Source organism: Pelodiscus sinensis, chromosome 19 (assembly GCF_052426305.1).
Source record: "Pelodiscus sinensis isolate ZL-2025 chromosome 19, ASM5242630v1, whole genome shotgun sequence".
Taxonomy (NCBI): Eukaryota; Metazoa; Chordata; order Testudines; family Trionychidae; genus Pelodiscus; species Pelodiscus sinensis.
Window position 1 is genome coordinate 14,301,717 of NC_143070.1, and position 26,894 is coordinate 14,328,610.

Here is a 26,894-nt window from a genome sequence, read left to right on the forward strand (position 1 = left end):
CAGCGAAGGTGGAGCTGCTCCAATGGCAGCTCCTCTCAGGGGGTTGCAGCAGGGAGAGCTGTGCTGCTCCTCCCACCCCCAGTAGTGGGCACTGGAGGGAGAGAAGGGCTGGTCGAGCGGGGCAGGTCTTAGAAGGGCTCAGGGCAGTGAGAAGGGCAGGAGTCAGGACAGCAGAGGAGGGTGAGGAGTTGGGGGCAACAGGCACCAGGGGAGATGATGGAGCAAGGAGAGGAGACATGGCAGCAGAGAGAAAAGGGAAAGGTTTATAAAATATTTATTAATAACTTGGGATGCTGCCCACGGCCAGTTTGTTTGTGCCCTGCAGTGCAGTTTGGCTTCATGTGGGGATCAACACATGGCCGGCGAGTGGGAGCCGAAACAAAGAAGTAGTCAGTGTAATGCTCTTCTGTTGATATGTGTTCTAGTAGTTAAATTCTTGGACTTAAATGTATACCCCAAATTATAAAACATAGCAAGAGACCGGTAAGTCTAACTTCAGTACTGGGCAAATTAGTCGAAACAATAGTAAAAAATAAATTTGTGAGGCATGTAGAAGAACATAATTTGTTGGACAAAAGTCAAGATGGGTTCTGCAAAGGGAAATCATGTATTACTAATCTATTAGGGTACGTCTAAACTACATGCCTCCGTCGACGGAGGCATGTAGATTAGTTTATTCAAAAAAGGGAAATGAAGCCGCGATTAAAATAATCGTGGCTTCATTTAAATTTAAGTGGCTGCCGCGCTGATCAGCCGTTTGTCGGCAGATCGGGGCAGTCTGGACGCACTGCGGTCAACAAGAAAGCCTTTGTCGATCGGTGCAGGTAAACCTGGTTTCACAAGGCATACCTGCGCCGATCGACAAAGGCTTCCTTGTCGACCACAATGCATCCAGACTGCCCCGATCTGCCGACAAACAGCTGATCAGCAGAGCGGGGCAGCCATTTAAATTTAAATGAAGCCGTGATTATTTTAATCACGGTTTCATTTCCCTATGCCAATCTGTCTAATCTACATGCCTCCGTCGACGGCCATCCCTAGAGAGGGATGGCAGGAGACAAATCGCTTGATCATTGTCTTCGGTCCACCCTCTTTGGGGCACCTGGTGCTGGTCACTATCGGCAAACAGGCTACTGGTCTAGATGGACCTTTGGTCTGACCTAGTACAGCCATTCTTATGTTGTTACGGCAAACAACCTTTTCACACTCTTTCCCCCTGGGTTATCTGGGTAGACATTATTGCAAGGCAAACATGGATCCCGTTCAGCAGTAAAGAGCGATGGTCATCACTGCAAACACTTCACAACTTATGCTGCGGCATGTCCAGGGCCTAGCCAGGAGCCACTAGAGCAAGAAGAACGTGTGGAGGCCATGAACACAGAGGTGAGTGAAACACCTGAGTGGAGATGCTAGCAGCAATCGATTCTTCTGACAGAGAGAAATGCCAGTTCTGGACCCAGGCAACAAGCAGAGACTGGCAGGACTGCAGCTATGGGACAATGACCAGTGGCTGCAAAACTTGTGCATGCATAAGGCGACTTTCATGGAGGTTTCCTTCCCTGAAGTGCAGCAGTGCCAGAATGAGACTGGCTTTGATAGTTGAGAAGCGAGTGGTAATAGCCATGTGGAAGTTAGCAAGGCCAGGCAGCTACCGGTCAGCTGGAAATTAATTCAGAGTGGGGGAATAAGATGGTGGGAGGCTGCTGTGATCCAAGTAGCCAGTGATCCAAGTAGCAACGAAGGACAGAGACTCTGGGAAACATGCAGGCCATAGTGGATGGCTTTGCTGCAATGCAGTTCCCTAATGGTCGTGGGGTGACAGATGAAACATACATTCCTATCTTCGTTCCTGGCCACTATCCCAAAGAGCTCATAACTGGGAAGTGGTAGTTCTTGCTGGTGCCATGGGCTTTGGTGGATCACAAAGGCCGTTTCACTGGCATCAATATGGGATGGTCAGGAAAGGAGCATGACATGCGCATCTATAGGAACTTTGGTTTTGTCAGAAAAGTGCAAGGTGGAATTTTCTTCCCACCTGGAAATCTTGCATCGGAGGCATTGAAATGCCAATTGTGATTCTTAGAAGCCCAGCCTCCCCTTCTTGCTGTGGCCCCTGAAGCAGTACGCAGGCAGCCTGGACATCAGTAGGAAGCAGCTCAGCTATAGGCCGAGCAAATGCAGAATGGTGGTAGAAAGAGCTTTTGGACGTTTAAAGGGAAGGTTTTGCACTCTATTGACTGGGTTAGACCTCAGTATAAGCAGCATTCCCATTGTTGTGGCAGGCTCCCGTGTGCTCCCTAAAATTTTATGTCAGGGTAGGAGCATATTAAATGTGCTGACCTGTATATTTTACACAGCCCTGTCCCCAATCTGCCATGCACCACAAGCAATAACCATACTGTTGCTGAGAAATCCGGCCCCTCCCATGCCTGTCCAGGCATGTCAGCCGCTCTGTTTGCTGCCTCAAGATCTGCTCCTGGGTCTTGGTTTCACATTCCATGCACGTTATCCTCTCCTCACGCACCGCACATCTTCTGCAGCATCGTTCTCCTCTGCCCATTTAACCACACCCTGTCCATGCGGGTGGGCTGCATTTGCTCATGGAATGTCATTCCATTATGTTTTCGCCTTCAGACCTGTTCTAGCTGAACAGTTGGATGAGCCAGGGGAGTGGGCCTCAAGCTCACTGTTGAATCCTCTCCAAGAAAACAAGCGAAGGGCGGACGGTAGAGAAGACACATTGCAGAATGCAGGAGCTAATCTCTGAGCATAAAAGAACATTTGTCCAACGCAATAGGCGTGTTAGTTACAAGGCAAAAGGCATCCTTTAAGCAGGCTCCATGCAGCAGATACAGCACAGAGGTCTTAAGGGAGCTGCTGGACTTGATTTGGTGGCAGGCCTGGTAGGGAACAGTTTGGGGTTCGCTCTACTAACTCTGCTTTGAAAACACGGTGGTTGAAGCTCCCATAGCTAGGCAAGGGCCTATGTGTGCAAAGGGGCCCAGAGTGGCATCGAGACAGGGCAGGGAGTCTCATAGCCACCACGTGTTCAGGTGCAGGAAAGAGTCTGTTCCCCAGAGCTGAGCCCTGTGAAAGCCCCAAAGCTCGGCTCTCTCACCGACAGGTAGAAGATATCGCCTCCCCCACCGAGTCTGTCCAGGGAGACCGAGAATTGTCTTGCAGCTTGGGTGGGAAAACACCCCCTACAAACACAGTCACCGCTCCAAAATAAACCCACTAACTCATTTCTGTTGTACAGGAAAAAACTCCAGGCTCATGTGGCGACTCTGAGAGGGTATGCCTACACTACTACCCTAGTTCGAACTGGGCTTCCTATTCCGAACTACCTATACTCCTCGTTCTGAACTAGCGGACATTTAAAAATGGCGGCGCCCGGCAACATGCAAATGAAGCCCGGGAAATTCAAATCCCGGGCTTCATTTGCAACTCCGGTTGCCTACATTACCACCCTAGTTCGAACTAGGATGGTAGTGTAAACATACCCAGGGAAAGGAGAGCAAAGCTGCTGAGCTTAAAGGAGACCAGTGAGCAGAGAAGCCAGCAGTACCTGGTAGGTGTCTGTTGTTTTTCACCGGCTGGGAGACGTAGTTGAGACTTAGGATTGTTTATTGTTAGATTTCTCTGTGGCCTTGGTGAATGTGGATTTATGTGAGTTTCTCCGTTCTCATGGGATAGTGTGTGTGTCGCAAATATTCTCTCCCTTGAAAAAATGGAAGCTGCATTGTAATGAATTAATGAATTTCTATTTAGTGTGACATTCATAAACAACTTCTCCCAAAACACAAGGGTTGTTTCCCAGGAGACTAGGACACAGGCCCTTATGGGATATTGGGAGCAAAGAGTAAAAAAGTCCCCCCCTTGTGATGAAAACATACAGTGAAGAATGCGGCGGTGAAGGATCCAAAGTTTTGAACTCCAGTCAGGGGAGCTGACACCCTTGACAACCCCCTAAGCAAGGTGTTCATGTGTGTGTGTGGGGGGGGGGGAGGCAGTGCCATGTTCCTGGAAGGGGATAGTCTGGGTATGTCTACACTACAGCACTAATTCGAACTAACTTAATTCGAATTAGTTAATTCAAACTAAGCTAATTCGAACTAGTGCATCTAGACCTAAAAATGAGTTCAAATTAGCATTTTGCTAATTCGAACTAGCATGTCCACATTGAATGGACCCTGAACCGAGGTTAGGGATGGCTGGAAGCAGTGCCAGCAGGGCATCAGCTTAGGACTTAGAGCATGGAGCTGCTGTCTCAGACTAGCCGTGGGCTGTGCTTAAAGGGACCCGACCCCCACCCCGGACAGACAGTTCTCAGGGTTCCCCGCTCACTTGTCTAACTCAATGAGGGACAGCAAAGCAGTCCTGGCTTGGAGTGCCCTGAATGCCCACACTCGGCACATCACAGCACTCGGCCATCAGCCCGGCCGCACTTGCCCCAGGCTGCCACCTGGGGGGGGGTCAATTGGAGGGCTGCAGGAGAGCTTTCACCCCGAGGAGCCCGCGGAGCTACCCCAGTCCTCCCCATCGGGGGCTCGTACCCCATTCCTCCCTCACATCCTTCCACTTACCCCTCCCTGGCCCCCCTTCCTGATGTACAAAATAAAGGACACGTATGTTCAAAAATAGAAACTCTCTTTATTGAACAAAACTCAGGGAGACTGGGAAAAGGAAGTGGGAGAGGCGAAGAGAGAGGGTGGGAGAGGGAAGGGCAACTAAAATGATCAGGGGTTTGGAACAGGTCCCATATGAAGAGAGGCTAAAGAGACTGGGACTTTTCAGCTTAGAAAAGAGGAGACTGAGGGGGGATATGATAGAGGTCTATAAAAGCATGAGTGATGTGGAGAGGGTGCATAAAGAAAAGTTCTTCATTAGTTCCCATAATAGAAGGACTAGAGGACACCAAATTAAATGAATGGGTAGCAGGCTTCAAACTAATAACAGAAAGTTCTTCTTCACAAAGCAAATAGTCAACCTGTGGAACTCCTTGCTGCAGGAGGCTGTGAAGGCTAGAACTAGAACAGAGTTTAAAGAGAAGTTAGATAAAGTCATGGAGGTTGGGTCCATGAAGTGGTATTAGCCAGGAGGTAGAAATGGTGTCCCTCGCCTCTGTTTGTGGAAGGCTGGAGATGGATGGCACGAGACAAATGGCTTGGTCATTGTCTTCGGTCCATCCCCTATGGGGTACCCAGTGTTGGCCGCTGTCGGCAGACAGGCTCCTGGGCTAGATGGACCTTTGGTCTGACCCAGTACGGCTGTTCTAAGCTCAGGGCTCAGGGTTGGGGGTCTCACTGGACCACCTTGATTTTCATGCAAACCTGCTCCTGGGTGGCCAGGCTGGCAGCTATCCTGCCCTAGATGGCCACTTTCGTGTCCCTAGTGCGGAGGTCGTGGACGTTGGAGGCTTCCCCCCAGATCTGGATGAGGTCCACGATCTCTGCACTAGACCAGGTGGGCGCCCGCCTCTTGCGGCCCCAGGCAGGCTCGTGGGAGCCGCCAGCCTGGTCCCGGGAAGAGGCGGAGGGCTGGGTGGCAGCGGGTGGCTGGCTCGTGCCGTGCCAGGTGCAGCGTCTGCTGGCTGGGTGCTGGCAGGCTTGCACCTGGCACGGGCACCGTAGCCAGACCGTGCCCCTTTAAGGTCTCCGGGGCCGGGAGGGGGGCAGACAAGTTTCTCTGGTGGTGCCCAGAGTGGCCACCAGGGCAAGCTGGGGAGGACTAGCCTCCCACTAGTTCGAATTAAGTGGCTACACAGCCCTTAATTCGAACTACTTAATTCGAACTAGGCGTTAGTCCTCGTAGAATGAGGTTTACCTAGCTTGAATTAAGCGCTCGGCTAGCGGTTTGTATGTGTAGCGCCTATCAAAGTTAATTCGAGGTCTGTTAGTTCAAATTAACTTTGTAGTGTAGACATACCCTCCTATATTTAAGAACTGCCTTGTGTCTTGCTCACAACACACCTCTTCATGCAGCCCAGAGTCATGTTTGCTTTTTTTGGAACAACACCCCCCTTCTGGCCAGCAATGACTGGGGGCCAGGCGGAGGTTAATTCACCCAGGAGAAGCTTTTACAGGAAACTTTTTCTTTGTTTTTCATTCAGGAAAACTTCACACAGAGCTAGGTAAGGGCTTGTTCTGTTTGGCTTCTCTCTGCTGCTCCCCTTTCTGTGGTAACTCACCCTATTGGTACTGAATTGGTCAGGCTTCCTTCTCACCCCCACCTGTGTCTTTGCTTTCAGAGCAGAGAAGATCCCTCAGTGACGCAGGTAATTCCAACACGTGTTTCATCGACAGGAGACCCTGCTCCCTCTCACAGTGCAAAACACAAGGCGGAAAGGGGAATTAATTTCCTGGGCCAAAGAACAGAGGGGGCCCTGCGGTTCAGAGGAGGAAGAGGAAGGGATCAACACAACCACACGCCCTCCTGACACCTAGCTCTGCTAATTATGGAAAAGTTCCCAACTCGAGTGACTGAGCTGTTATTGTCCCGTTTGATCCCAGTCCTATTGTCAGGTCGAGGTGCAAGAGTGACCAGCCAAATGTTCAAACCAAGGCCCCCCTGTGATCGTTCAAGTTCTGCTTTTCTCCTCCCTTTTCCCTCTCTCTCTCCAACACCAACTTCCTGCTGTTTTAATCCATATTTTCCACTTTCTCCTTCATGGACTCACTTCCTACCTCTCTTTCTCCTCCCTCCCCCACACTCCTCCTTCAGCTCTGAGAGCTCTTTCTTTGTAAACCAACATCCCAACTTCAGACTCTTAAATCAGGGGTGATAATTCTCTTTGGCTGGCCCAGATGAGGGGCAACGGAACTTTACCTGGGGATTTGTTTAATTCTGTCATGGGCCAAGGTGCTGGCCCCCACATCAGACAACGGGTGTCCAAGCACCAAGATTTTAAAATGGAGGGAGGGTGCATCAGGGTAAAGATAATTGTGAATAATGTGAGTGGGAGTCGCCGGGGGCTTCCTGACATTTCAAGGTCTTTAATCCCCTTCAGAGGGAGACATTCTATGTCTCCAGCTCCACTTTTTGCTCTGCCACGTCCCTGTCTGCTGGTGAGTGACTCCGTCCGCCATTGGGCTGAGACCTCAGAGCGGCTCCCCATGCAGAGCCGGGTGCCCCCTGGAGATAAGAGAGTCCCTGAGTCATTGCCCAGCTGGGGCAGATTCTGTCCCTGACGCCATCAAACCGTTCCCAGGGCTGAGCTCTGCCTCTCACACTCTGATTCTGCCCCCAGCCAACGTGACTCTGGATCCAGCCACGGCTCAGAGCAACCTCGTCCTGTCGGAGGATGGGAAATGCGTGAGCCGGGCAGAGACACAGCAGCTGCTGCCCGACACCCCTGAGAAATTTGACAGTGGTCACTGCGTGCTGGGCCGGGAGTGCTTCACCTCGGGGAGGCATCGCTGGGAGGTGGTGGTGGGGGTTTGGGGGCACTGGGCTGTGGGGGTGGCAAGGAACACTGGGAGGAGGAAAGGAGCCATCAGCCCTGAAGGGGGGATCTGGGCTGTGGGGCAGTGGGAGGATTAGTTCCAGGCTCTCACTGACCCTGTGACCCCCCTGACCCTGAGCCAGGCCCCCAGCAGGATCTGGGTTTGCCTGGACTGTGATAGGGGGCAGGTGACATTTATCGATGCTGGTACCGAGGCCTCGATCTTCACTTTCTCACCGGGCTCCCTCCCTGGAATCTGACCCTGGCTCTGGGTGGGGTCAGGATCCCAGCTCAGCCTGAGTCCCTGAGACATGGGGGTGGAGAGGGATGTCCCAGTGGGGACCTTTAAATCAGCCTGTCCAGTCTCTATGACCCTGGAGGACTCCCCGTCCTCATCTCTATAACCTCAAACTCCCCCTTCTTTTCCTGTAGCCCCAGGGGTGAGACAGGAAGGGGGGAGAATGCCTGGGGCTGCAGGAGGAGCCGATGGGGGGCTGGGCAGGGGACAACTAAAGTGGGGCTGGGGACAGGCTACAAAATGGGGGGATGGTGCAGGAGGAGCTGAACCTGAAGTAATAGAGAAAACAAAAGGACAAGTTCCTGGGTAGAAAACTGCGAGCGACTGGGAGGGGTGGGTATAAACACAGGGGAAAGAAGGGAGAACGTGAGGGGGTGGGTCTGTGAGAGGGATCGGTGGAGATCGGAAGAGACACCCAGGAATAAACAGGGACGGAACAGGGCGCCTGGAAATGAAACGTGTGGAAGTCGAGGCTGAAGCGAAGGCAGCTCAAAGGGGCAGAGAAATGTCCCAGTCCTGAGGGAAGGGGAGACGCCGCTCACTCATTTCAGGTTTCTACCTTGACCTGGTTGCCGTGTCAGTGTCATTAAAACATAAACTGCTCCCCAAATCCGTGGGCCTCTTTGCCATTGGCCTGGGTATTAAAGCTGCTGCTCCGCTCATTTCCACTCTGAGGGGCTTTTACAGTATTAAAAAGGGGGGCAGAAAAGACAAGTCGGATTTGTCCCTTTTTAAATGTCCCTCCCTGCTGCTGTTGCTGGGGGGGAAGGGGTCAGATTTGTGTCTGTTCTGGGTTGGGTCCGCCCAGGCTGTGGGGCTGGGGAGAGGGCGCCACCAAGGGTCAGCCCCCCCACACCCATCATGGCCGTGCCCCCACCCATGTCCCAGCCCCACTGCGCTCTGCTCCACCATGGCAGCAGTAAGGGCGCACCCTGGGGCTGGGCGGCAGAGGGCAGTGGGCTGGGAGCCGGGCGGAGCTGGGCGGAGCCGGGCCGGGGGGACAGTGTCACTGCGGCTGGGCACTTGCACCCGCACTGGGCGGGGGAGGGGGAATGGCTCTGGGGCCCTGCGGCGAGGGAGCCGAGCGACCGTTGGGAACCGGTTCCAACTGGATTTTCCCGCCTTGGCGAGAGTTCCGCTCCCCTCAGGGGACCCTCCCAGGGGGCTGTATGAGACGGGGGGGTGCCGGTCACTGCTGTCTGCCCCGAACCCCCCCACAGATCTCTCCTCTCCCCCCATAACATCTAGGGACTCCCCAGCCTCCGCCCCACATCCCCTGATTCTGGATCCTTCCCCAAGGCTCTTCCTCTGGGTTCCCTTCATATCTCATCTGTTCTTTAGCCAGGGAAGGGAGGGGGGTATAAAACACCCGAGTGAGTCACAGGTGCCAGACCCTGGCCCAGAGGAACGGGGCCGTCGCCTTCCGCACAGAAAGATCAGACGCCTCCCCCCAGGGTACCCTGGGTATCGACCAATCAGCACCTTGTCCGCACGCATCCCTGTTCTCGCTTTTACACTTCCCTGCGCTCACAGAGGGGCCCCTTGTATTTCCTCCATTATGACGATGCTAAAACCTCTAGAACAGGGGAACAGAATGAGGTGCTGAATAAATCAGGGTTAGCGGGGGCCAGGGGCAGGGGTGGGGGAAGGCGGGAGGGGAAGGAGAATGCGATTTTCTGATTAGGAGTCAACAGGTTCCCTGCAAGGTCACTTTCTGAGCGGGAAAGTGTTTTACTCTCCCTCTCCTGAGCCGGGGGCCTGGAGCAGCCCACGTGGAAAACGCAAGAATGAAATGGGGAGCGGCGAACCCTGCACCTGTCCTGGGTGGGGCCAGAAACTGCTGCCCCCCTGAAAACCAAGCAGGAGGAACCCAGGGTCCCCATTCCCACTTCTGCCTTGGCAGGGGTGGGGGAACCAGGGGCAGCAGATCATAGAATCATAGAATAATAGGACTGGAAGGGACCTCAAGAGGTCATCGAGTCCAGCCCCCCGCCCTCAAGGCAGGACCAAGCTCCACCTACACCATCCCTGACAGATGTCTATCTAACCTGTTCTTAAATATCTCCAGAGAGGGAGATTCCACCACCTCCCTTGGCAATTTATTCCAATATTTGACCACCCTGACAGTTAGGAATTTTTTCCTAATGTCCAATCTAAACCTCCCCTGCTGCACTTTAAGCCCATTACTCCTTGTCCTGTCCTCAGAAACCAAGAGGAACAAATTTTCTCCTTCCTCCTTGTGACACCCTTTTAGATATTTGAAAACCGCTATCATGTCCCCCCTTAATCTTCTTTTTTCCAAACTAAACAAGCCCAGTTCATGAAGCCTGGCTTCATAGGTCATGTTCTCTAGACCTTTAATCATTCTTGTCGCTCTTCTCTGTACCCTTTCCAATTTCTCCACATCTTTCTTGAAATGTGGCGCCCAGAACTGGACACAGTACTCCAGCTGAGGCCTAACTAGTGCAGAGTAGAGCGGCAGAATGACTTCACGAGTTTTGCTTACAACACACCTGTTGATACAACCTAGAATCATATTTGCTTTTTTGGCAACAGCATCACACTGTTGACTCATATTCAACTTGTGGTCCACTATGACCCCTAGATCCCTTTCTGCCATGCTCCTTCCTAGACAGTCGCTTCCCATCTTGTATGTATGGAACTGATTGTTCCTTCCTAAGTGGAGCACTTTGCATTTCTCTTTATTAAACCTCATCCTGTTTACCTCTGACCATTTCTCTAACTTGCTAAGGTCATTTTGAATTATGTCCCTATCCTCCAAAGAAGTCGCAACCCCACCCAGTTTGGTATCATCCGCAAACTTAATAAGCGTACTCTCTATCCCAATATCTACATCATTGATGAAGATATTGAACAGTACGGGTCCCAAAACAGACCCTTGAGGAACTCCACTTGTTATCCCTTTCCAGCAGGATTTAGAACCCTTAACAACAACTCTCTGACTACGGTTATCCAGCCAATTATGCACCCACCTTATCGTGGCCCTATCTAAGTTATATTTGCCTAGTTTATCAATAAGAATATCATGCGAGACCGTATCAAATGCCTTACTAAAGTCTAGGTATATGACATCCACAAGGCTCGTTATCTTATCAAAGAAAGCTATCAGATTAGTTTGGCATGACTTGTTCTTCACAAACCCATGCTGGCTATTCCCTATCACTTTATTACCTTCCAAGTGTTTGCATAGGATTTCCTTAATTACCTGCTCCATTATCTTCCCTGGGACAGACGTTAAACTGACCGGTCTATAGTTTCCTGGGTTGTTCTTATAGTTTCCTGGGTTGTTCTTATGGTGCATCGTGTCTAGGAGCCAGGGCGTCCTTGGTGCCAACTGGAAGAGGGCTCACAGGCTCCCCTGGGCTGAGCTCTGCTGAACAGTTCACCCAGGGGAGCACGTGAGGTTGGCTCTGAGCTCCAGGGGCCCCACGGTGAGATGTCAGAGCAGAGGACAGGCAGGTCGTGTGCCTGGACTCACACTTGTGCCTGGGGGGTCCTGGTATTCAGGCAGGCCCTCGGGAGGTGACACACCCTGGCTGTGCTCCCTGTCATGATTATGAGGGTTAGCCAGCAGCCTGGGGATTAAGGAGTTAACTACACCTAGCCAGGTGGAGTGACCAGTAGGAATGTAGGGGGAACTTTCAAACTGGGACAAAGGAATTTGGGGTTTTTTCCTTTCTCCTTTTGGGTATGTCTAGACTACATGCCTCTGTCGCCAGAGGCATGGAGATTAGGCTACCAGAGGGTATGTCTACACTACAATGTTAGTTCGAACTAACATTCATAGCCGCTACACTAGCGCTCCGCTAGTTCGAATTTGAATCGAACTAGCGGAGCGCTTAGTTCGAACTAGGAAAACCTCATTTTACGAGGATTAAGCCTAGTTCGAACTTACTAGTTCGAATTAAGGGGTGTGTAGCCCCTTAATTCGAACTAGTGGGAGGCTAGCCCTCCCCAGGTTTCCCTGGTGGCCACTCTGGCCAACACCAGGGAAACTCTATGCCCCCCTCCCAGCCCCGGACCCCTTAAAGGGGCACAGGCTGGCTACGGTGCCTGTGCCAGGTGCAAGCCTGCCAGCACCCAGCCAACAGACCCTGCACCTGGCACGGCACAGAGCCACCCACCCGATTGCCCTGGACCGCAAGAGGCGGGCACCTTCCTGGATCTCCACACTAGGCACAGGAAAGTGGCCGGCTAGGGCAGGAGAGCTGCCAGCCTGGCCACCCAGGAGCAGGTGTGCATGAAAATCAAGGGGGTCCACTGAGACCCCCGACCCTGAGCCCTGAGCTTACAATGGCCATACTGGGTCAGACCAAAGGTCCATCTAGCCCAGTAGCCTGTCTGCCGAAAGCGGCCAACCCTAGGGACCCTGGAGGGGATGAACCGAAGACAGTGACCAAGCCATTTGTCTCATGCCATCCCTCTCCAGCCTTCCACAATCTTTGGGCTGGGACACCACTCCTACCCCCTGGCTAAGACTACTCCATGGACCCAACCTCCATGACTTGATCTCACTTCCCTTTAAACTCTGTTCTAGTTGTAGCCTTCACAGCCTCCAGCAGCAAGGAGTTCCACAGGTTAACTATTTGCTTTGTGAACAACAACTTTCTCTTACTAGTTTCAAGCCTGCTACCCATTCCTTTCCTTTGGTGTCCTCTAGTCCTTCTTTATGGGAACTCATGAAGAACTTTTCTGAATGCACCCTCCCCACCCAACCCCTGCTTTTAGAGACCTCTATCCTGTCCCCCCTCCGTCTCCTCTTTTCTAAGCTGACCAGTCCCAGTCTCTGTAGCCTCTCTTCATCTGGGACCTGTTCCCAACCCCTGATCATGTTAGTTGCCCTCCCCTCTCCCAGCCTTTCTCTTCCCCTCTCCCACCTCCTTTTCCCAGTCTCCCCCAGTTTTGTTCAATAAAGACAGAGTCAATGTTGGAAGAAACGTTATCTTTATTTTGTACATCAATAAGAAGGGGGGCTAGGGAAGGGTAAGTGGAAGGAGGTGAGGGAGGAATGGGGCACGAGCCCCCAATGGTGAGGACTGGGCTGGCTCTGCGGGCTTCTGGGGGTGGAAGCTCTCCTGCAGCCCCCCGATTGCCCTCTCTCCCCAGATGGCAGCCTGCGGCAAGTGCAGCCGGGCTGATGGCCGAGTGGTGTGATGTGCCCAGTGTGGGTACTCCGGGCAATCCAAGCCAGGACTGGTTTTCAAGCGGGGCACCCCTTAGAACTGTCTGTCCGGGGTGGGGGTCGGGACCCTTTAAGCGCAGCCCTCGGCTAGCCTGAGACAGCATCTCCACACTCTAAGTCCTCCTCTGATGCCCTGCCGGCACTGCTTCCGGCCATCCTTAAGCCCTGTTCAGAGTCCACTCAATGTGGACTTGCTAGTTCGAATTAGCAAAACGCTAATACGAAGTAGTTTTTAGTTCTAGACGCGTTAGTTCGAATTAGCTTAGTTCGAATTAACTAATTCGAACTAAGTTAGTTCGAACTAGCGCTGTAGTGTAGACATACCCAGACACAGTAAAATGAAGCAGCGATTTAAATAATCGCCGCTTCATTTAAATTTACATGGCTGCCGCGCTGAGCCGACAAACAGCTGATCAGCTGTTTGTCGGCTCAGCGCGGCAGCTATGTAAATTTAAATGAAGCGGCGATTATTTAAATCGCTGCTTCATTTTACTGTGTCTGGTAGCCTAATCTACATGCCTCTGGCGATAGAGGCATGTAGTCTAGAGTACCCAGTGTCTCTCTGGGTGAGTCCTCTGCAGCTACAGGGAGGGACAAGCATGTCTCTCTCTCTCCAAGACACCATTCTCCATTTTCTGTAAGTAGGGTAAAGTTTAGGTAGTTTCGTTAGGCTTTATTGTTTTAAGGGTTGGGTATGGGATCTGAGATCTGGCACTGATTAAAAGATGTTTTGGCTTTTCTTTGTAACTATGTTCTAGGCCCATGGAGTTTCTTCATGAGTATATTTTGTTACCTTCCCATCTAGTCGTTATGCTTGCAACAGGAATATATTGTAATAATAAAATATCTTTCTTTTCTTTTTATTAACCGGGCAGTGGTTAATTGTGTGCCGTGATTTTTATTCTAGGGGTGAGATTTCCCAAACAATCTTTCCCTTGATTTCTTTATCAATATTTGGGTGGTGGCAGCGGAAGTTCTATTCCCAAAATCTAGGTTTTTAAGATTTTGGGGGAAGTTTTGTACCAAAGCCTGGTAGATAAGGCTTTGGGGTACACTTGCTGGCCCCCACTTCTGCATTTATCATGCCAGAGTGGGGAAGGAGCCATGACAGGAGGCTCTGTCTGTGGGGCTCAGACTGGCAATTAGTCAGGGATGTGGGGGAGGGGTTGGCAGAGGGGGGCTCTGTCTGTGGGGCACAGACTGGCAGTTAGGGACATGGGGGAGAGGCTGGCAGAGGGGGGTCTGTCTGTGGTGCTCAGATTGGCATTTAGGGACGTAGGGCATCGACTGTCAGAGGGGGGCTCTGTCTGTGCCTTTCTTTCTGGAAATTGATATTTTAAATCTTTCCTTGATCCCTGGGCCCTTAGGGCCGTGCCCCACACACCATCCCTGTGGCCGCCCCCAGCTCCTTTCCCACAGGGAGGCCCGTGAGGCTGCCTCCAGTGCCAGGCTAGACCTGGTGCTAATGATGCAGGTTGGCGGTTCAAGCCCCCGCTAGGCAGTCTGGGCGGGGGGGCCTGTCTCTAGCCGGCAATTCGGGGCAGAGCGGCTGGGAAAGGAAACAGGCTGATCCGCCGGCAGGGAACAGGCCCCAGAGCTGGTGAGAGGAGGCTCCAGCAGGCAGAGACTGCGCTGGGCCAGCCTGCGGGGAGGGGGCTCTGGCCCCCTGCTTCCCTGCCCTCTCTTAGCTCCCCCCTTCCCCTGTGGGCTGAGGGGGATGTGGGCCCAGGGCCCATCCTGCCCCAGGGGAGGGGAAGCCAAGTGCAGGGATGTGGGAGATGAGTCCTCATCTCTGGGCCCGAGGCAACAGGGCATCCCCCTCCCCTGTGAGCTCGGGTGGAGGCAGGAGGGATTGACATAGGCTGGGCCGCAGGGTTTGCGCTGGGGCGTGAGCCCGAGCTGTGAGCCTCAGCTGGACTGGCTCCTTCCCCCTCTCACTGCTGCCCCTCTGGCGAGAAGCGCACAGGAGGAGCCGGAGGAGCCGGCCTCCCGGGGCAGAGGAGACGGAGGCACCTGCCTGCGAGAGGGGACAGGCTCACGCCAAGGGTCTTTCTGTGGTGCCGGGTGGGGAGGAAGGCCAGGCACAGGCCAGCGGGAGAAGGGGCAGCACCTGCCAGGGCAGAACGGGGGCCACCAAGAAGGAGACACCACGTTTCTGCCTGGTTCCACCTAGGGTTACCAGGTGAGTTAAAAAAAAATACTGGACACACTTGATCTCAGATGGGGGTGGGGGGACCAGCTGGGAGGGATGCAAGGCTGGCCGGGAGAAGGGCGGGGGGCAGCCGGTGGGAAGCAGGGATGGCAGGGGGGCAGGTAGGGGGCAGTTGGGCTGGCTGGAGGAGTTAGGGGGTCATTGGGGCTGGCCAGGGGAGATCAGGAGATTGGGCAGGGGAACCAGCTGGTGGGAAGCAGGGCTGGAAGGGGGAGGCGGGTAGGGGGCAGCGGGGCTGGCCGGAGGAGTTAGGTGGTCATCGGGGGCAGTAGGGCTGGCCGGGTGAGATCGGGAGATTGGGCAGGGGAACCAGCTGGTGGGAAGCAGGGCTGGAAGGGGGAGGCGGGTAGGGGGCAGCGGGGCTGGCCGGAGGAGTTAGGTGGTCATCGGGGGCAGTGGGGCTGGCCGGGTGAGATCGGGAGATTGGGCAGGGGAACTGGCTGGTGGGAAGCAGGGCTGAAAGGGGGGTGCGGGTATTGGCTGCAGCAGATCTGGACGGGGGAGATCGGGCGGGGGAAAATTGGGACAAGAAGTGGGGGAGAACCGGCCAGCTGGGAGGGTGTCAGCGGGAGTGGGGGCGGGGGGAGTGAATCGTCCGGCAGGGAGCAGGACTGACCCGGGCACGTGAAGATCCCAGGGTGCTGCCTGTCCCACGCACGGTCCCGGCGAAGTGCGAGCAAGTCCGGCTGTGGCTCCACAACACACTTGACCCGCGCTCAGGGACATGGACGGGGCTTCCCCTCTGCCCCAAGGCGTCACACACAACCAGAGGCTCCCAGCACCAATCGCGCCCCCCTCCCAGCCACTGCCCCGCCCCCGCCAGGCTGCACATGTCCGGTATTTTCTGGATTTTGTTACCAGACAGTCGGCCCAAACCGGCCTGTCTGGTTGAATACCGGACACCTGGCAACCCTAGTTCCCCCAGGGGCCTTTGCATGTGAAGCACAGAGGAGAACCCGCTACACTGGTGAGTTCCTCCCCGGGATGCCACCCACTTGGGAGTCTCTTGCAGATGGGCCAAGCTGGACAAAGCTGCAGCCTTTTGATAGCTCAGCAGGCAGAGGGGAGGGCTGGGCCCGGCACACGACCAAGTGATTCCCTAGGGGCATAGGCGTGCGCAGCACATTGCACTTGGCTGTGCACCCAGGGAATTTGATTTTTTATTTTTTTGAAAGGCGAACATTTATTGCATACTCAATCCTAAAGGACAGGCTGCGAGCAAACACGGGCTTTCCATCCATTTCTACAGCATCTATAGTGCGCAATTCGTACTTTCAAACTAAAAGAGCATTTCATGCGTTAAATTAAAACGCAAAGCTGCTTTTTTCCGAGACATTAGGATGTGCCTGGGCACACCCGGTACACCCCTATTCACACCTATGGCTAGGGGGCTGGTTTGTCTGCAGCTCGAAGGGGAGCTTCTCTTTCCTGCCCTGACTGAGGCAGAGCAGAGGTAGAGAGGCAGGGCTGGCACCTAGGCAGACAGGGGCGGAGAGGCAGGGCTGGCACCTAGGCAGACAGGAGCGGAGAAGCAGGGCTGGGACCTAGGCAGACAGGGGCGGAGAAGCAGGGCTGGGACCTAGGCAGACAGGGGCGGAGAAGCAGGGCTGGGACCTAGGCAGACGGGGGCGGAGAGGCAGGGCTGGCAGGCCCCTAGGTGGACAGCAGGGCACACAAGGCCCTTCCAGGAGGCCCAGCTGCGCTCTCCATGGAGGAGCCAACCAAGGGCTCAGCCCCAGGGACAGAGGCGTCTGCCCAAGCCAGGGACTGGACCAGGGACCTCGTGCTCTCCCAACTCCTCTACCTCAGCGGCTGCCCCCTGGCCCCAGGGCCTGCGCGTCTCTCCCAGGGCGGTTTCCTCAGCAGCAGCGCACAAGAGAGAAGCTGTTGGCAGGGCCCCTGCAAGGCAGGAGGAGCTTGGCCTGGCCCCCTCAGCCTGACTCGCTACTTGGCCCCTTTCCTGCCTCCCTGCCTGGGCTGTGCCGGTGGCCGACGGGCTGCGGCTGCGGGGGGGCGGGAAGAGGAGGGGCAGTGAGAACCCGGCGGGAAGAGGGTCCAGCTGCCTCTTTGCTGCTTTTTCTCCCCACAGCTGGATTCCAGGGCTGGTCCAAGGGGGCTGCTCCCCAGACTCTCCCAGGCCCCCTCTGACTGGCCCCAGATCCCCCTGCAGCCAGGCTGGGAAAGTGGCCTGAGAGCTCTGGGGCCTGGAAACTGTGGTTAGCCTCTGCCCCACACAGCGCCGGAGCCCAGAACCAGCTCCCCTCCCCCCCGCTAGGAGAGCTGGGGAGACTGCAGGGAAGAGAGGCATTGCCACTGGGGCAAAGCACAAGGGTGACAGCTGGTCTCTGGGCCGGCACCCCCAGGATGGAACCAGAACCCCCACCCCTCACAGCACAGGCGAGCGTCCCACCCTCGGTGCTCAGTGTTCACCCCTTGAGAACAGCATCAGCTACACCCCCACCGGTGGGTTACATGGGCACCAGAGAGACCTGGGGCATAAGGAGCCTAATGGCCAGGTGGGGAGAGGCAATTAGTCAGTAGCTGAGACTGTCGCCCTCCTTCCCCGGCTGCTCCATCCCATCCCCATGTCGGGCAGTGAACCCCCTAGTCGCTTGTTACTCCTTTCTCACTTAGGTTACGTCTGCTCTGCCCCGTTATTCCGACACAACAATGCGAGTGTCCACACAGCAATTCCTCTATTGGGAAATAAAGTCGAAAGCATCATTCCAGCTTCTGTAACCCTCATTCCACACTAACTAATGCCTCTTCCGAAAGATCCATTTCCAAATGCTGGTCATGTGGACGCTCCACTGCTGCTATTTCAAAATAGCTGCCCCTCAGGGCCATTCAAAACCATTACTCCCCAGTGCTCCCTGGGGCTCTACATTGAGGTAGCACATCCCCATTAGGGGAGCCTGTCTCGGATTCATTTTGAGGCTTCCCTGTAGAGGGGATGCTCTTATTTCGGAAGTATCTTCCAGACCAGCTTATTCCGAAATAAGCAGGCAGTGTAGATGCACCCTGAGTGCTTAGGCCCAAGTTTGGGGCCTGGCAGATATTTTGGAGGAATCACTGTCAGTCTGGACTCATCACACTTTATGTAAAGGCTCCATAGAGTCTGAAAAAGAAAAGAGCAGGAGAACATGCCCAGACAGGTGGCACTGACTGATCTAAATTGCAACCTGCCCATTTCCCAGCAGACAAAAGTGAAACTAAACTCTCTGGTTTCTGCAGGAGAAGCCATGGCTGCTGCGACTACAGGAAAGAAGCTCCAGAATGAACTGACCTGTCCCATTTGCCTGGAGTATTTTGACGATCCGGTGTCTCTCGACTGTGATCACAGCTTCTGCCGAGCCTGCATCACCCAGTGCTGGGGGGGGCTCACTGCAGATGTCTCCTGCCCCCAGTGCAGACGGGCCTTTCCCCAGGGGAACCTCAGGCCAAACAGGCAGCTGAGGAGTTTTGTGGATGCAGCCAGAGAACTCCAGTTGCAGGCAGGGAGGGAACCAGCCCCAGAGAGACTGTGTGAGAAACACCAGGAGCCTCTCAAGCTCTTCTGCAGAGAGGATGAAATCCCCATCTGTGTGGTGTGCGACAGATCCAAGGGGCACCGAGGTCACACCGTGATTCCTGCCGAGGAAGCTGCCGAAGAATTCCAGGTAGGGAAATGCCAACTGTGATCCCTGCCTTCCTGGGACTGAGGAGGAGCAGCTCCCACTCTGGGAATCTAGCCGATAGGATCAGGGGTGGGACTGCAGGCAGCAGGGACGGCCTGGTGATAGGGCACCGCAGCAGGGTCATTGACGCCCGAGTGCCCCTCGTGGCATGGGGTAGCCCTGCCTCAGTTTTCCAAAAAAGACTGACGGTGGCATTTTGTGTGGCCAGTAACAGCCCTGCTCTCCCAGCCGGGACTCTCAGGACTTTGAGTCTGGAGTTTGACCTTATCATCCTGAGCAAGATCCAGGGTCTCCTCTGCCTGCTCCAGGGGCCTCCTCCCTGTGGCTTTCCCTGGGCCTCTGTTTTACCTACTCCAGGCCGGGTTGGATCCCACGACCCTTCACCCTGCCCTTCATTGTCCCTTCCTGGGGAGGAGAATTGACTGTGTCTCAGGCAGGGCTCACAACCAATGTTCCTTCTAAATTTTCCATCTGTGTGTGGAATAAATTTTGTTTGGTGTGCCAAGGCATGTGTGGCTGTGCACCACCCATAGAAATACCTGCTGCCAGCTGTGGGCAACTGGGCGTTCTGCTAATCAGCTGGACAGCACTGGAATCTCTCCTGGGTGGCTGCCAAAGCGCCCGGCTTACAGGGACCCTGCTGAGAGCTACTCCCTTGAAAGGGCTAGCCAGCCTGTGCCCAGTCTCGTCCCCACCCGCCTCTCCTGAGCCACAGGGAGAGCTCCACTCCTGCAGATTCCTCGTTGGGATTTATCTCTGCAGATTCAGTGGGGGAACCTTGTGCCCCCCACGTGTCCATGCTGACGTTAATGGCAATGGCAATAATTGGTAGTTAGTAGAATGCACTGGTGTCTATAGCACCAGCCTCTCCGGGCCCAGGGAGTGATTGGGGCACCCATTGGACAAGCCAGCCAGAGAGAGCTCCTAGCCCCAGCCACAGCCTCATGCACATGACCCGCAGCAGGTGGGTAAAGAACAAGTCAGGTTGGGAACAGGGGAGGGGCACTGAGGAGTGTTTGCAAACACCTGCAATCGCCAGAGCTAGGTCATCACGGGTGGCTGCTTGGCCAGATTTTCACCCTGCACCTGCCTGGCTGTGTCTCTCCTCTCTGCTCCTCTCCCCCTCCCCCTATGCGCCCTGGCCTCTCTGGAGGTCCCTGATGCTCGTGGTGTCCCTCCTCTCCTCCAGCTTCCTCCCCTGCAATCTCCCCCCACCTCTGCACATGCAGCCTCGGAGTATGTGACCCCAGCTCCCTACGGTAACAAGGTCCGACAATTTCAAACCCTCTGAAAACACTCCCAGTGTCTATTACTGTGACTCTGTCTCTGATCCCATAAACCTGCCGGGCCCTGCAGTCGTGAGTACAGTGCGTGGTTGAGCTGGGCCAGCTCCCCTCCCTATAGTCCTGAAAATAACAAGCAGAAACAAAATTAAAAATGTTTGCGGGCAGGACATTACAGAAATGGGTTGAACTGAAAATGATCTATTTTTAAATGATTAGCAAATCTCACATTTGATGTTTTGCTTAGTCAGATGAAATGTTTCTGTGTCTCCAGGAAAGGCTCCAGGCCCAGCTGAAGACTCTGAGAGCCGAGCGAGAAAAGCTGCTGGGACTGAAAGTGAGCAGGGAGGAGACCAGCCAGGAGTATCTGGTAGGTGCCCGGCGTTATTACCCTGCCGTTGGAGCAAGCCGGAGGGAGCTGATCCGGAATCAGACGCTAAGGAGCGGCCAGGACAATCTAGGGACTGGATTACAGTTTCTCTTGATCAGCTGGGGAATGAACCCAGAAATCACAATTCTTGTGCAAGAGGGCCAGTGTAGACAGCCACGTTAATTTCTTGAGCAAGAAAGCCCAATGGCTAAAATGGCCATTGGAGTTTTCTTGCGCAAGAGAGCATCTACACTGGCACAGATGCTTTTGCACAAAAGCACATGCCAGTATAGATACTCTCTTGCGCAAATACTTTTAACGGAAAAACTTTTCTGTTAAAAGTATTTGCACAAAATCATGCCAGTCTAGACGCAGCCGAAATGTTTCTTTGGTGACAAATCTTCATTTTCCCAGGAAAAAAATGTAACGAGGAAAATGTCACCAATGGCTAGTGTGGAGTCCTGCTCCCTGCTGCTTTGGATCAGCATTGCTGGGACCATCAGCTACTCACGATCCAAAGCATGTCAGACACAGAAACGTGCTTCATGAGATTCTGGGGCCAAACAGGAAGACGTGAGAAAATTCTCTCTCTAGTAACCACAGGAGACTGTTCACTGTCCGATGACTTAGAATTTGCAAAGAGATTCTCCCCCTGCACACGCCGTGCTCCTTGAAGCGCCCCAGGCTCTATCCATGTCCCCCTAGTGGTGGTGGTGATGTTCTTCCTTTGGTTCTTCTTCCAGAAACAGACACAAGCCGAGCGGCAGAAGATTGTGGCCGAATTTCAGCAGCTGCGGCAGTTCCTGGAGGAACAAGAGCGACTCCTGCTGGCCCAGCTGAAGAAGCTGGACAAGATGATCGTGAAGGCACAGACTGAGACTGTCACCAAACTCTCGGTGCAGATTTCCCATCTCAGAGAGCGGATCCGGGAGCTGGAGGGGAAGTGTCAGAAGCCAGCGAGTGAATTCCTGCAGGTGAGACTGAGGGGGAAATTCCCCGGATCCCACCACAGAGACAGGACAGCCCCTAACAGGTGGGCACAGGAGTCAGAGGTCACAGGGCAGCTCCGTGTGCGCCCTCCTGGCATGGGAATTGTTGTTTTATGCAGACCCACAGGCACAGAGAGACTAGAGAAGGGGAAGCCCCATTTGCTCAGGGATCCATGGCCCTGGGGCCAGGCAAAGCCTAGTTCCCCTCGCTCCCCTCGCTCGCCAAATCCCTCCCTTGGAATTCACAGTGTGTGTCAGGTGGAACTGAAACGCTCTCTCTCTCTCTCTCTCTCTCTCTCTCTCTCTCTCTCTCCCCCCCCCCCCCCCGCCTCCCCCAGGACATCAGAAGCACCTTGAGCAGGTCAGTGGCTCTCACCCCCTCACAGCGCAGGGGAAACACTGGGCAGTGAAGTTGTCGCTGCCTCTCCCCAGGGCTCCACAGCAGAACGTGCGGGAAGGTCACATTTGGGATTCAAATCTCTGACCCATTTAACCCTGAGGCCCTCGCCCCTTTAGAGACGACTCTGCAACTCCCCAGGGAAAGGCGCAGACTGGCCTGTGGTATATTCTACCCATGTCACCTCCCTGGGGACTGGCTGCCCCAGGACTGAGGGGTGGGACGTGGGCCTGTCCCTGCTGGGCGCTGGGCACCATTCAGCCCAGGGCAGCAGGGACCCAGGGTCCGTCCCGCCCAAGGGCTGTTTGGAGACCTGTGTGGGATGAACCGGGGAGGGGGAGCTGGTGTCTCAGTCTAGTCCAGGGGTCTCTGACCTTTTTAAGCACAAGGTCACTTTTTGAATTGAAGTGCAATCCAAGATCGACCTCAAACCCACCCTGGCCCCGCCTCCTCTGTGTTACTGTTTGGAGAGCTGTGTGGGATGAGCTGGGGAGGGGGAGCTGGTGTCTCAGTCTCGTCCCCAGCTGGCAGATTCTACATCCCTTCCCCCGGGGACCTCCGGTCCCTCAGCGCCTGGAGGCCCAGGAGTGAATTAGCCGTGACTCAGTTCCCCTTTGTCCCCAGAGCTGGTCTCCTCAGGCCAGACATGAGGAACATTCCTGAGTCCCTGTGGGGAAGGTCGTCCGGCCGAGGGCTGCGCTGCCCCTACTCTCAGGCTGGGAGAACTAGGGAAATTCTAACTCCCGGCCCATCAGGGCAGCGACTCGCTGGCCAGAGGGTAAGAACTGAGTCACTCAGTGCAGGGTCACCATGGGACATTGTTTCTCTCCAGGTGTGAGGAGGGGCGGGCCCAGCAGCCAGAGGAGATGGCTCCTGAATTGGAAGAGCGAGTCCGTGAATTCTCCCAGCAAACTACTGTGCTGTCGAAAACACTGGGGGAGTTCAGAGGTACCTTGGGGGGACCGAACAGGGTGCATGGCACAGACTGGGGGTGCAGGACACTCAGGTTCGTTAATTTAACCCTTCTGTGTTCAGAAGCTTTGCAATGACACTGCCTGTGAGAGTGAGAAACGCCAGAGAGAGAAACAAATTCTGCCCCGTTCCCTTCTCCTGGGGCATAGGTGTGTCATGATGCATTTCTCCTGTGACTCTGACTGCCCTGTACGATGTCTGACATGTTACGCACAGGCAGACTGAACACCAATTAGCTCTGCTCCAGTCACCTTTGTCTCATTTTGTGAGAAGTAGGGTTATTTCGAAAGAAGGGTTTGCTCTCGAAATAACTGCGTCAAGACAGCGCCTGTTATTTCGAAATAGCGGCCGGACATGTTTATGTAAATGAAGCACAGGATATTTAAATCCTGGCATCATTTGCAATTTGGAATGTCTGCATCTGCATCCCTCTCTCGAAAGAGGGAGACCTGCCCTTTAAGACCAAGGTTACTGAAGGAAACATTTCCCTTATGGCCAGCACACGGCTCGCCAATCAGTCAGTGTAAATTCTCAGTCTCAGTTTTTCCAGACTCATGAATAAAAAAGGCCCCTGGTGCCAGTTCTCAGCCCTTCCCGTACTGGCTAGTGCCAAGCAGACACAGCGGAGACGGGGCAGGGCCCGGGCGTAAGGGCGGCTCAAATCAATTCCCGTCTCACCGAAGGTCACAACACTCAGGCTCAGATTTACTCAAATCCCTTCGCTTGGGCTCCTGCATCTCTCCCAGCCCGAGGGCTGCAGGGCGGGGGCCCCAGGGCAGTGCAGCCCCCAGCCACAGGTGGGGTCCGTGGGAGCTGCAGGGGCCCAGCCCCCCGAGAACCAGGGATGCAAACCTTGTGTCTAACCCATTATCCGACTGAGCAGGTCTGGCTGGTGACGGTCCCTCCCCCCTGGAGCAGCCCCCGACCTGCGGGGCTCTCACCACCAGCCCTGGGCGGGGGCTGCTGCCGACTTCCTGCTCCCACTGGAGAGCCCCGTCCCCCGCGGGCCCAGGAGCAGCCCCCTGCCCGTGGCCGGCGCGGAGCCTCTCCAGCCCCACCGGGTCCTGGTGAGCCAGCCCAGGGAGCACGGCCCAGCCAGGGTGCTGCCTCCTGGTTAGCCCCTTAACCGGGCACATCCCTGCTGAGAGCCAGGCCCTGGGCCAAAGGGCAGCACCCGACCTCTGAACCCTCAGTCACAGGCCGTTTGTTCGAGCTGGGCCCAGCCCCACCCTGAGCTCTGGTCCCGCCTGGCCGCCCGTCTGGGCCAAGGGGCTGCAGGGAAGGAGAAAGCCTCCCCCACGGCAAGGGGTCCCTCCAGCACAGGGGCCTCTGGTGCCTCCTCCCAGCAGCTGCAGGCCCAAGGCCTGTCCCTGAGGGGTGGGGGAAGGAGGGACAGAGGCGTGTCCCTGAGAGGGGTGGGGAGGGGCGGGGTTGGAGGGGTGGGGGAAGGAGGGACAGAGGCGTGTCCCTGAGAGGGGTGGGGCTGAAGAGGGTGGCGGAAGGGATTTCACTCTGCAAACCTGAAATCTCACCTCTTCTATCCTTCCCCCTCCAGGCACTCTGCCGGCTGCACTGGAGGCATCCCTAGGAGTGCACAGACCAGGTGAGCTGCCTCGAGCCCCCTCAGAGCCAGGCCTGGGCGCAGTGCGGTGCCCTAACACAGGCAGGCACCAGGCAAGCCGCAGCCAAACTACCCCCCTCCCCAAACCCTGGCTTTCCTCCAGGCCAGGGGCACCTCCTGCACCCAATTCCTCATCCCAAGCACCCCCCAAAGCCCACAGCTACAGCCCACCCTCCGGTCCAGAGTCCCTCCCCAAAACTGGAGCCCCCTTTGCATCCCAAACCCTCATCCCCAGGGCTCCCCAGAGCCCCCAGCGCCTCCAGCACCCGGCTCCCTGCCTGAGTGTGCAGCCCCAAGGGCATCCTGCTCGGCCCCGAGAGGGACAGAAGGGGAGTCGGTGAAGTCTCTGCTGCCGCCAGGCGGAGGCTGAGCAGCCTGGTGTGGGGCAGGTCGGAGCTCAGCCCAGAGCCCCAGTGTGGCGGGAAAGGAGTCGATCCCAGACGGGCCGTTCGCGGGAGACATGTCCCAGGGGGAATCACAAACCCTGCCCAGAAGCAGCTGGGACCCAGGGACATTTCAATGGGGAGGGGCCCAGCCGAGCGCAGGGCCTGGTTTCAGCCAGCCCTGACCAGGCAGTTTCCATCTCGTCCCTCTGGGGTCCCCGGCCCGGAGTCGCTTGTCCCCGGCCCAGGGAGAGGGGGGCAGATTCCCAGTGTCAGGGCCCCTCTGATCCCTTCTCTCTGCCACGGCCCCTCCCTGCCAGAGGAGTGAGCTGCCCCTTGGGCTGGGCCGAGACCTCAAGGCTGCTCCCCACTCAGAGCCGGGTGCCCCAGGAGGCAGGAGAGTCCCTGAGTCACTGCCCAGCTGGGACAGATTCTGTCCCTGACGCCTTCGACCCCCCCAGGGCCGAGCTCTGCCTCTCACGCTCTGATTCTCCCCCAGCCAATGTGACTCTGGATCCAGACACCGCATATCCCTGGTTCGTCCTGTTGGGGGATGGGAAACGTGTGAGATGGACATGGACATGGCAGCCACGGCCCGACACCCTGGAGAGATTTGACTATGTGCCCTGTGTGCTGGGCAGTGAGGGCTTCACCTCGGGGAGACATTACTGGGAGGTGGAGGGTGGGGATGGGCGATGGGCTGTGGGGGTGGCCAGAGAGTCTGTGAGCAGGAAGGGAGAGATCAGCCTGAGCACCGAGAATGGGATCTGGGCTGTGGGGCGGTGGTGGTGGGGGCAACCCTTCCAGGCTCTCACTGACCCTCACACCCCTCTGCCCCTGAGCCCCCCCAGCAGGATCCAGGTTTATCTGGACTGTGACCGGGGGCAGGTGACATTTATCGATGCTGATACCGAGGCCCTGATCTTCACTTTCCCGCCGGGCTCCCTCCCTGGGGAGAGAATCCGACCCTGGATCTGGGTGGGGGACACAGACACTGAGCTCCGACTGTCTCCCTGACAACAGCCTCTCTGGCCTCACACCCGCCAGTCTGTGTGACCCTGGAGGACTCCCCTGTACCCCGCCCCTGGCTCCTCCTCTCTATGGCTTCTGAAACCTCCTCTCCCTCCCTCCCTGCAGCTCCCCTTAAGGGAGGTGGAAGGACCCTACTGCAGCCCCAGACAGCAGACAGGCCCTGAAGGGCAGAGCTGGGGGCTGGGCACGGGGAGAGCTAACAGCCGGGCTGGGGACAGGCAGAGTTCAGATCAGCTCACACAAATTGACCAACCCAACGGCTCTGCCCCTCACTATCCCCCCGGATTAGGGGCTCTGGGGTCCAGCTGGACTCAGGAAAGCAGCCGGCCCCGGCACCTGAAGCTGCTGCCTGCTGGGAACGTTGCTCTCCCCGGCAGAGCTGGAGACAAGGAGCGAGCTCCAGGCGGGGGCTGGGCTATTGCAACGCTGAACGGGGCTGCCTGGGATTGTAGCTGCCCAGAAAATCCCTGGCACGACGCTGCGAGCCCTCAGCCTGAGTGACGGGAGATGGGAGTGTCTGGGACAAGCCAGGAGGCCCGGCAGGGAGCTGCCTGAGCTAGTCTATGGGGGGCGCTCACCAGGGAACATCAGAGCAGCCACACTGGGTCAGACCAAAGGCCCGTCCAGCCCAGTGTCCTGTCGGCCCCCAGTGGCCAGTGCCAGGTGCCCCGGAGGGAGGGAACAGAACAGGGAACATCCAGTGACCCCTCCCCTGTTGCCCATTCCCAGCCCCCGACACACAGAGGCCAGGGACCCCTCCCTGCCCAGCCCCTGTGTAACGTGTGGGGGGGGGGGGGAACTGTGTGTGAATCATTCGCTTTAATAAAATGTTTCCATCTGCCCCTGTCCGGTTGCTCTCTGGTGTGTTCCCCCCTCTAGGAAATGGATTGTTGCCATAAGGGGGGTGGGGGGGGGGGTTTGCTGTCTCTAGGGCGTAGTTTTTGTGGGGGGAGGGGTGTTTGTCGTTCAGATTATTCTACTGAACAGAAGCAGGACTCAGATTCACGACTGGA

The 26,894-nt window shown here is 55.7% G+C and overlaps 1 protein-coding gene across 1 annotated transcript; it reads left to right on the forward strand.

Moving 5' to 3' along the window:
- The first annotated feature begins 18,369 nt into the window (after positions 1-18,369).
- Positions 18,370-26,727, forward strand: LOC142823061 (zinc finger protein RFP-like). Its single transcript, XM_089770601.1, has 7 exons — positions 18,370-18,816; positions 20,392-20,487; positions 21,231-21,461; positions 21,815-21,837; positions 22,706-22,821; positions 24,401-24,448; positions 25,349-26,727. Exons 1-7 carry the CDS (start codon positions 18,400-18,402, stop codon positions 25,864-25,866), a joined length of 1,449 nt encoding a protein of 482 aa, XP_089626727.1. The 5' UTR covers positions 18,370-18,399; the 3' UTR covers positions 25,867-26,727.
- Positions 26,728-26,894: the final 167 nt, after the last annotated feature.

What these genes read in the sequence shown, in the direction of transcription:
- LOC142823061 (XM_089770601.1), top strand. Translation starts at nt 18,400, where the DNA reads ATGGCTGCTGCGACTACAGGAAAGAAGCTCCAGAATGAACTGACCTGT. An exon ending in AGACCAGCCAGGAGTATCTG is followed by an intron (nt 20,488 to 21,230) that starts GTAGGTGCCCGG and finishes TTCTTCTTCCAG; the next exon opens with AAACAGACACAAGCCGAGCG. An exon ending in CCTAGGAGTGCACAGACCAG is followed by an intron (nt 24,449 to 25,348) that starts GTGAGCTGCCTC and finishes ATTCTCCCCCAG; the next exon opens with CCAATGTGACTCTGGATCCA.